The sequence below is a fragment of the Castanea sativa genome, chromosome 6, assembly GCF_040712315.1.
Source record: "Castanea sativa cultivar Marrone di Chiusa Pesio chromosome 6, ASM4071231v1".
NCBI lineage: Eukaryota > Viridiplantae > Streptophyta > Magnoliopsida > Fagales > Fagaceae > Castanea > Castanea sativa.
This window is the reverse complement of record NC_134018.1, coordinates 29,851,360-29,860,834: the sequence shown is the minus strand read 5'-3', so window position 1 is coordinate 29,860,834 and position 9,475 is coordinate 29,851,360. Positions and strand designations below refer to the sequence as shown.

At 34.3% G+C, this 9,475-nt stretch overlaps 1 protein-coding gene across 3 annotated transcripts; it reads left to right on the top strand.

The window, feature by feature from the left end:
- Positions 1-205: 205 nt before the first annotated feature.
- On the top strand, positions 206-4,505 carry LOC142638578 (putative lipid-A-disaccharide synthase, mitochondrial). Of its 3 annotated transcripts, none has more exons than XM_075812614.1 (9): positions 206-340; positions 762-1,010; positions 1,489-1,588; positions 1,732-1,837; positions 1,934-2,157; positions 2,465-2,543; positions 3,021-3,259; positions 3,823-4,049; positions 4,245-4,505. In XM_075812614.1, exons 2-9 carry the CDS (start codon positions 775-777, stop codon positions 4,417-4,419), a joined length of 1,386 nt encoding a protein of 461 aa, XP_075668729.1. In that variant the 5' UTR covers positions 206-340; positions 762-774; the 3' UTR covers positions 4,420-4,505. The 3 variants fall into 3 exon arrangements, with proteins under 3 accessions (XP_075668729.1, XP_075668728.1, XP_075668730.1); XM_075812613.1 differs by having other exon boundaries at positions 696-1,010; XM_075812615.1 differs by lacking the exon at positions 206-340 and having other exon boundaries at positions 828-957.
- Positions 4,506-9,475: the final 4,970 nt, after the last annotated feature.

Here is a 9,475-nt window from a genome sequence, read left to right as displayed (position 1 = left end):
TTTTTGTGATTAGAAAATGTAGTAATTCTAAATTATAATAAATGCTCTAAATTAACTGTTACTCAAAAAATAGAAAAGCCTCTAAGCATGCAGCTTCCTCTATTTGAATTTCTCATTTTTTTAGTCCAAAAATATCCTTAAGCTGCGATAAAACTACAAGACAATCTATTAGTAGACAATACCATTCATAGTTCCAGAACGACAACGTTTAGCTTAAAACTCCGGCTCATGTAGACCCTGGAGAACTTCCTTCTTGCTGTGCCAAAATTGTACGAGATTGAGGAAACCCATTTGCTGCCTGCCTCAACCTCAACTCACAGAACTTGTCTTGTCTTCAACTGTAAGTTCCTTCCTTTCTCTTTATTTTGTAAACTAAATATCCGAAGCTGAATTGTTGGATTTTTTTTTTTCTTCTAATCATAATGTTTATGCCCAGAACAAAATGAAAGGATTTTATCTTCATTTTGCTTTGGTGTACTGATACTTATATGTAAAAGACTCAACTTTTGAATGGTAGCTCAAGTTAATTCTTTTTCTCTTTCTTTTGGTTCCTAAAATTTCATTTGGAAGTTCTGTGTTTGAGTCATGCAGCTATATTTTCTTGAAATTAGATCTATAAGGAAGAAGAAAATATAATCCTTGAAATTATTATTGCTATTTTTATTTTTGGGTGATATAATAAATACTTTTTTCAGTTTTTCTTGGTGGTATGAAGGATTTTAGAATGACTCTTGTTTTGTGTGCATAATGACGAGGGTCAGGGAGGGTTTGGAAATGTTGTTCAGAACAATGTGGAAACCGAACAGCGGGAATGATGTGCGGTTCTCAAGTCTGATGAGGAGATATATATCAGCCTCAGGCAGATCTGTATTGGATATGGCTACAAAAGATGGGGAGTTGAGAGTCTTCATAGTTTCGGGAGAGGTTTCTGGGGATTCCATTGGTTCCCGTCTCATGGTATCTTTAAAGAAGCTCTGTCCACTTCCTATCCGATTTTCTGGTGTGGGAGGGTAAGCTATTACTTTCCCACATTTTTCATTTGATATATAGTTTTTCAGAAGATATTTCTTTCATATATATATATATATATATATATATATAGCTCTCTATGTTTCATGTCTTAATGCCAAGGGTCTTGTAGCTGAATTGACACTTTTCCATGCAAAAAGTGTTTTAGGGTCTAGGGGGAGAAAGGTTTCGAGCTCTGAGATTAGCAGCATATTGTAATTGTTAAAAAGATTTTCCATGAAAAAAAAATGGAGATAATATCTATGCATTTTGTTGTATATCATGATTTAGTGTTTATCCTTCAATGAAGTTTGACAAAGTATTCTTTCAGTTTGTTGGCAATACAGACTATATAGTTGCAAAATTATTATAAATTTATAACTTTTATAAAGGAGAAACACCATAGGTACCTGTCATCTCTTTTCTTACTGTATTCTATATGAATTCCCTTTAAGAGATTACGCTGCTGTATCTGTTCAGGTCCATGATGTCAAGGCAAGGATTAATATCCCTTTTTCCTATGGAGGATATTGCAGTGATGGGAATATGGGAGTTGTTGCCACATCTTAATAAATTCAGAGTGAGTAATGAGCAATATAATAGCTTCTTAATGGACACTCATGCTAATTTGGTCTTTTTACTTTAATATGTATCTTGTATTGTGAGGGAAAGCCTTTGTGCATCCTACCCTTGATTTTAATACTGCAACTTGTGAAATGTCAGTTGAGGCTGAAGGAAACGATGGAGGCTGCTTTTCTGTTTCAACCTCATGTTGTTGTAACAGTGGACTCAAAGGGGTTCTCATTTCGTCTCCTAAAGCAGTTGCGGGGTAATGTGCACCCAGCATCCTGGAGTTTTAATCATTATTAGCATGTTGCTTATATCATAAGTATGGTGTAGGAAAATTGGGGGATCCTTTTTGCAGCTAATTACAGTCAGCAAGGATTGGATGGTCCTGTACACTTCCATTATGTAGCACCTTCATTCTGGGCATGGAAAGGGGGTGAAGCAAGACTCAAAGGCCTAGCTGAATTTGTGGATCTAGTATTGTGCATACTTCCAAATGAGGAAGAAGTTTGCAAATCAAATGGCTTGGCTGCAACCTTTGTGGGTCACCCCATTCTGGAGGATCTTTTGGAGTTGAATTTGGTATGAATTTTTCTTTTGATTGTAAGTGGACTGTACGGGGTCTGGATGGCTTTCACATATTGGATTAGTTAGATATATTTTTAGGGAGTGTTTGGTACTGTTGTTTAAACAATAGTTTTCAATGTTTAAATACCATAACACGTATTTCCACAACACTTTTTAACCCACACGTATTTCCAAAACACTTTTTAATTTCATTGTTGACAAAAGTACCATAGAGTTTTTAATTTCATTTATGTCAATGCTATTCAAATTGATTTCATTTATAGTTGGTTTGGTTCTTAAGCCTTGTAGTGATTGTGTTTAGGGAAAGGATACCTCACCACATGAATGGAAGGTAGAAAGAAATTTTGAAGATTTCAGAAGTAAAAATGGCATACCTGCAGGTAAATTAATTTAGTAAAGATCTACTGGCTCAGTTGTTCTAGATTTTTATTGAATAGTTTGTATTGTATTCTCTATCTCAGAGAAATTTACTACTTTATTACTAGGCTGTACCAGTCTCTGATATTTCTAATAAGGGCAGTGGTAGAGATTTATAGGTAGGAACTCATGTGTATTTAGGAAGCTAAGGTTCCTTTTCCTAAACCTTTTTGATAGTGTAACTTCACTTTCTTATCAGGTGATATCTGTGACAGACTTTTTTAGTAAATTACTGCAAATTGTAAAGCTCACGTGATCTCCTAATAGACACCATGTTTTTAAATCATTAAATATGGATCCTTTTTCTTGAATCATTGTGACGTCATATATTTGTGTTTGTGTGTATGTGCACTTGCATCTGTGCATTCTTTTTTCTTTTCTTTTATATTGAAATCCACACCACCACCTTATTAAAACTTAAATGTAACTTATTTTTACAGAAGCCACAGTCATTAGCTTGCTTCCTGGAAGCAGATTACAAGAGGTCACACAAATGCTTTCAATCTTTTCAAACACGATGGAATTATTAAAAGATTCCTTTCCTGAGTTGATGTCAGTGATCCACATTGCTCCGAATCAGCATGTAGAGAAGTACATCACTGGAATTGTTCATAAGTGGCCTGTTCCTGCTATATTAATTCCAGGAGGATTACCTCACCTGAAATATGATGCATTTAGTGTAAGTCCTCCTTTTCTCCTCTCTATGTAATAGTTGTTGATAATATTTAGTGTGTCAAAAATGTATAGCTAAGGCAGAATATGGAGGATTACCTCACCTGAAATATGATCCATTTATTACTATCTTGTGATTGCATCCAGGGATAATTAAGATGGATCAATTATGTAATTGGTTAGAATAAAAGCGAAAAAAGCTGATATATGTTCATCAAGAACTAGCTGAACTCTCTCCTAGAAAGTTCTATCTGTTGAATCCTATTGATGCATATTGGTTATCCCATTTCTGTTTCTTAATGCAAGAATGGAGTGTGAATCATTACTTACTTTTCTCCAGAGCTGGTGTTTGGTTTCTCAGATATAGCTTCATCATTTCTTAGACTTGATGATACCAACTCTGGCATCTAGCTGGGTGTGGGTCTGGATACTTGAGATACAACTTGAAACGAAGTTTCTTCCTATATTATATGGATGACATAGAATTGATTCAGATAATATGTCAATTCTTTATCAAACTTATTAGCCAGAACTTGTTAAGGTTATTAATTTGAATTGAACACCTTGCAGGCAAGTAGGGTTGCTTTATGTACTTCTGGTACAGTTGCTTTGGAGATGCAGCTTGCACGCTTGCCTTGTGTTGTTGCTTATCGAGCCCATCTTCTAACTGAATGGTTTATTCGTTATAAAGCAAAGATATCTTACATCTCCCTCCCCAATATTCTCTTGGATTCTGCAATTATTCCTGAAGCTCTCTTCCAAGCATGCACACCTTCAAAGCTCGCCTCATTGCTCATGTACGGTTTTTGCTGTTGTTTTGTTGAAATATTAGCTATATATAGAAGTGCAGAAGTGCAAAGCTTTTGAAATCTGAATTACAGGGACCAGGCTTTTCTCAGTAGACAATGGGCATGCTCCAGTTATTTTCCATTGTTTCCAATCTTATAATTTCATCTTGGTATGAATAACCTGAGCATCATGATCCAATGCAGGGAGTCGATACACAATGAAAGCCTACGAGAAGAACAGATTGTTGCTGCTGAAAAGGTCATCCGGCTTCTTTACCCTACAGAAAGACATATAAAGAGCTCTTTACAGCCGGATTTTACCGATTTCACACCAAGCATTATAGCAGCATCCACCATATTATACTACGTTAAGCATTGATGACTGATCAATATATATTTATTGAAAAATGCTGCCCAAATGTTTACATATATAGTTAATATATCTTGTTGGCTCCAAAGATCGAAGGTAGGGAATTTCATGATCATTCTTTTTATTGTGAACAAATATACCACGTTGTTTTCTGCTAAGTATCTTTCTCAATACCAAATTTGCAAATTTAGGAGCCGTGAGTTTGTAAGAGAATATCACTTGAAGTATTGGTCCAAAATGAAAGAAATACGTGGATGAAAAATTTACGTTGATGCTTATTTTAAAAATAAAAACCTTGCCAAAGTGTTTTGTAGCTCAATTGGTATGTAGCACCTCAAAAGGAGGCATCTAATGTTTCAAATTTCTTTTCCTTAAATATCGAACTATCAGGGGAAAAATAAAGACAAAAAAAAGAAGACAGAACTTGCCATTGGACCATATGATTCGGCCGTAATAGGTGCTCATATGGGTAGCCCATTAGAAAAAGGCTAACTAAAGCTTTAAGGATGTGTTTGGTTGGAATGGTGAAAAAGTGGGAGGATAGAAAATAGTAAAATGATAGAAAAGATATTAATTTCCCTTCTTCTTGTTTGGTTGGGAGTAAAAAAGTGAAAGAATGGATAAAATGATTACTAATTAAAACAAAAAAGTAATAAGCAATTTTTAAAAAAATCACCCAAATTTTTTTAAAAAATCATTTCTAGTTAAAAAATATATATACATAAAGCACCACGCCCAAGATATCAAAAGAAAAATTATATTAAAAAAAAAAAAAAAAAAAAAAGGAGGCAACGTTACCAAGGAAACCATAAGAAAGGAGAAAATAAACACAGCACCACGCTTAGTAAATCAAAAGAAAATAAAAATAAAAATATAATAATAAAAAAAAAGGGGAGGCAACACTTCCTAGGAAACCATAAGGAAAAAAAAGGGGGAACTAAATTGCACATGGGCAATTTTGTCATTTCACCGTCAAACTCCTCCCACTTAGTTTTCTCTCAATTTTGGAGAGACAAATTTTGTGACTCAGGTGGAAAATGTTTAGGCCCCACATAAAAGTTTTTCTTCCTCTATTCTCAATTAAACAATACACAAACCTATTTTCTTTCTAAAGTTTTTCATACATCCTACGCTTTGTTTGTTTCAACAATGATGTTTTCTAAAAAATGAGTCATTTTTCAAGAATCGTTTTCTAGAAATTTATCTCATTTTCCAATGTTTGGTAGCAACTTTATATGAGTTGAAAAAAAACCTCCTAACTTCCCTTATTTAGCTTACTGTGAGATAGAGTTGTTTTCCAAAAAAAATTAATGGAAAACAATCTCTAAAAATAAGCCATACTTTTTATGTTGACCAAAGATAGTTTTCCTTTGACTCATATTTTTTTTATACTATCAAACACTGGAAAATAAGGAAAACTATCTTTACACAAAGTTTTCCATTGAAACAAACAAAGCGCTATTTCACCTTTAAACAAACACACTTTTGGTGTAAGAGGTCATTTAAACGTATTATTTAAAGCAATAAGGTGTTTTCAAAAACGAGTAGCCTCCCATAATCTCATGGACAACTGCTCATAGAGGATATCCTACTCTACTCTCCCTCTCCCTCTCTCTTTGTTCTAGGGTTTCATCAAATAATAGCCTTAGAATTTGGTTTATAGACAATTTTAGGCAGTCATGTATTGTTCTATGGATTTAAAAGCAAAAGGGAGTGTGGAATTGAATTCATTAGTGAGGCTTATAAAATGTTAGCGGGGCTTTGTACTATTTTGCTACATTCACTCATTGGGTTCTTCACTAAATAGTAAAATAAGATTCAAAACCCAATTTAATTTGATGCAATATCGTGTAAATCTCTTTGTTTAACTAATTCATAACTTGTAACTTGTGGATTCCAGTTAGCTTAATTGGTGTCTTGTTCTAACGATAAAGAGCTTTCATTAAGAGTGGACGCTATAAGTTAAAACTTTCTATAAAAATAAAAAAAATAAAAACTAAATCCATAACCATAATTTCATCCAACTATAATTCGTTACTTAAATCCATTATGCCACTCCATAAAAACTGACTAGAAGTGGAATAACTCTAATTAATATAAATCAATAAAATTGGTATAACTTGTATTTGTGTCATACTTATCCACCGTAAACATGTGCCACGCTAGCTTATTGTGCTCTAGAACCCTTGCTTCACAGGATTGAGATCTTCTAGAGTTCTTAGGGTACTCTACCATGTAGAGTTCTTTTAATCTTAACCTTTTATTTATAATAAAAGGTATAGATTTTGCCATGTCATTAATCCACTAACAAATCTACAAAAATAATGATTTAAAAAAATAACTGCTCATAAATGATAGGTATTACCTTAAATGCGAATAGTGGCTATAACATTGCAGCATTAAATACAAAAGAAATTTGCTTATTTAGAAAATTGATTATTATGCACATAGACCAAGAAGCATATATATATATATATATATATATATATATATATATATATATATATATATGAATGGTAGAGACACTTGAGTTTTCATTCCAATTTTTTTAGTCTTCTATTAATTTTATTAAAATTAAGCATATAAATGTTTTTCCTTTCTTTTCAAGTACATGATTGGCACTTAGGATCATAAAATATGATTTTTCTATGTCTCATTTCAATTGAACCTATGCTTTGAAATTAACAACCAAAATGAGTTAAGGAACAAATTGAAAAATGAAGAGGGGAAGGAGAAGATGACTTCACGTTTTCTTAGAGACCCGATTTAGGTAAAAGAGGTAAGGCAATAATTATCATTTATGAGTAGTTATTTTTTAAACCATTATTTTAGGGGATTTGTTAGTGGATTAATGGTATGGAAAAATCTGGACGTTTTATTATAAATGAATGGTTAAGATTAATAGAACTCTACATGGTAGAGTACCCTAGGAACTCTAGAGGATCTCAATCCTGCTTCACATGGTGTGCACTAATTCCTTGAAACTGCTTTGCCTTGTGACTAGCTCAACTCAAACAAACCCCTTTAAGACCACAAACGCAGCTATCTTATTATAGTAAACACCAACTCCTTTAAATTCCAACACAACTCTTTCAATTCCATTATTGAAGCTAAATCAAAATCCTTAACCCACGTAAATTCAGCACAAAAAATCTCTCTCACACACACAATCCAATGGCTCTATCCAGAAGGACAGTTATTTTGGGCCTAGGGGCACTCGTGGTTTGCTTATTGTTGATGAAAGTTACTGAGGCTAATGACTCTGAGCCTAACTATGCCCCTATTCATGCAGTAAGACATGATGGTAAACATTGTGATGGTGGCCAGGCTAATAATGGTAACCAATGCAGAGAAGATGATGATAAGAACGAGGATGTGGATGATGATGTTGATGATACTTACAAGGTTGTGAACAAGATGTCAGTCTCTTTCACAACCTCAGCTGGCCAATCAATGGACCCATCAGATGTTCCAGATCCAAGCTTTGATGATTTAGAAAATCATGTGACTGTATTGGGCCACTGATTCTGGTCATAGATCCTCATCAAATTTCTGGAGGAGCTCTACATGGTGCTGTTCGTGCTTTTTCGTATTTGTCTCCTATTAATTCTTTGTTTTTAAATTATACAACCCAGCCTTTCCTTTCCTTCTTTGAGTTTTTATAAGCCGTGGTCGATTGTGAATTGGGTTTATTACTTTATTATACAGATACATTGTTTACTCGTTCCTTACCTATATTAAATGTCAAGAGGCTTATATTTTGATGATTATACTTATTTGGTGTTTCCAGCAAGGATGCTCGAGTTCAAATCCTCTCTCCTCAACTTTCAAATTATCAAATAATAACATTTAGGCAAAATAATTCTTTTTTTTTTTCTTTTTTCTGATCTTAAGGCAAAAGGCAAAATGATTCTAAACGACAAAGTGTAGGGATAATCGATCGGAGAAAAAGATTCAAAGAAAAGTGATGGTTGAGGGATAGACTCATTATTTATGTAAAACCCAAATGGTGATGCACATAGTTCGGCTCAAACAATAATCTCATACGGGCTGGATTTAACCACATTTGTGATAGTAAAATTTACCCAAATGACAAACATTTGGTTAGATCCGGATGACAAGAATATGGTCTAATATGCATTAGATCCAGTCCCGACAGCACGTGTATTAGTTTTTCTAAATATGGCTATTAATTAATTCAATTTGATAAAGTCTTTTTTTGTTATTATATAAATGATTTGATATTGAATTCAACCTAAAGGATGGAAGAGTTTTGTTTTGTTATTTTGTTTAAGGAAAAAGGATGGAAGAATTTTTTTTTTTTTTTGGTTGATAATCGCCCATTCAACACTTTCATTAACTTAAAATAGGATTACACTGGGTTACATCGATTTGAATTTGATCAACAATGTTGGGCGGAGTATCTTCTACCCAAATATTATACAATCATTTAGAAATTTGGCTTGCCTAGCCAAAATGTGAGCAGCTTGGTTGCCATTTCTTCGAGTATGGGCCACCTTCCAAGCATTGAACCTCTTTAGCCCCTCCCTTATTCCATCCACTACTAAACAGATAGAGCTCGGGGGTACATTCTGCCTTCCTAAATACCTGACCACCAACTGAGCATCGCACTCAATTATGATGTCTTTGAGGCCAAGGTCCGCAACAAACAACATACCTTCCTCTACGACTTTAGTCTCTATTTCCAGGACTCCTAATGGCAGATCAAGCTTCTTACTCATAGCTCCCATAATCTCACCTCTATCATTTCTTATAACAACTCCCTTGCCACATCCCCTTATGTCTTCAAAGATTGCACCATCTGTGTTCACTTTATACCAACTTGGTTTTGGAGGCCACCACCTGGCCGTATCAGGAGCAGAGGGTATAACTTGAGTCTGACATCCATGCTAGGATTCTTTCATGTACTCTGCGGCTTCCCTGACTATTGCTTCGTGATTTTTGCATTGGCCTCCATGTCTCACTTGGTTCCTATTGTTCCATAGACTCCATATAGTAATTGCGAACAGCTCCTAATTAAAACCTGTGTTCCTTTCCTTAATCT

Bases quoted from the DNA above. Each gene is read 5' to 3' on its own strand.
- LOC142638578 (XM_075812613.1), top strand. From the start codon at position 748: ATGACGAGGGTCAGGGAGGGTTTGGAAATGTTGTTCAGAACAATGTGG. The intron at 1,838-1,933 runs GTAATGTGCACC...TCCTTTTTGCAG, and splicing joins TCTCCTAAAGCAGTTGCGGG to CTAATTACAGTCAGCAAGGA. The intron at 2,158-2,464 runs GTATGAATTTTT...GATTGTGTTTAG, and splicing joins ATCTTTTGGAGTTGAATTTG to GGAAAGGATACCTCACCACA.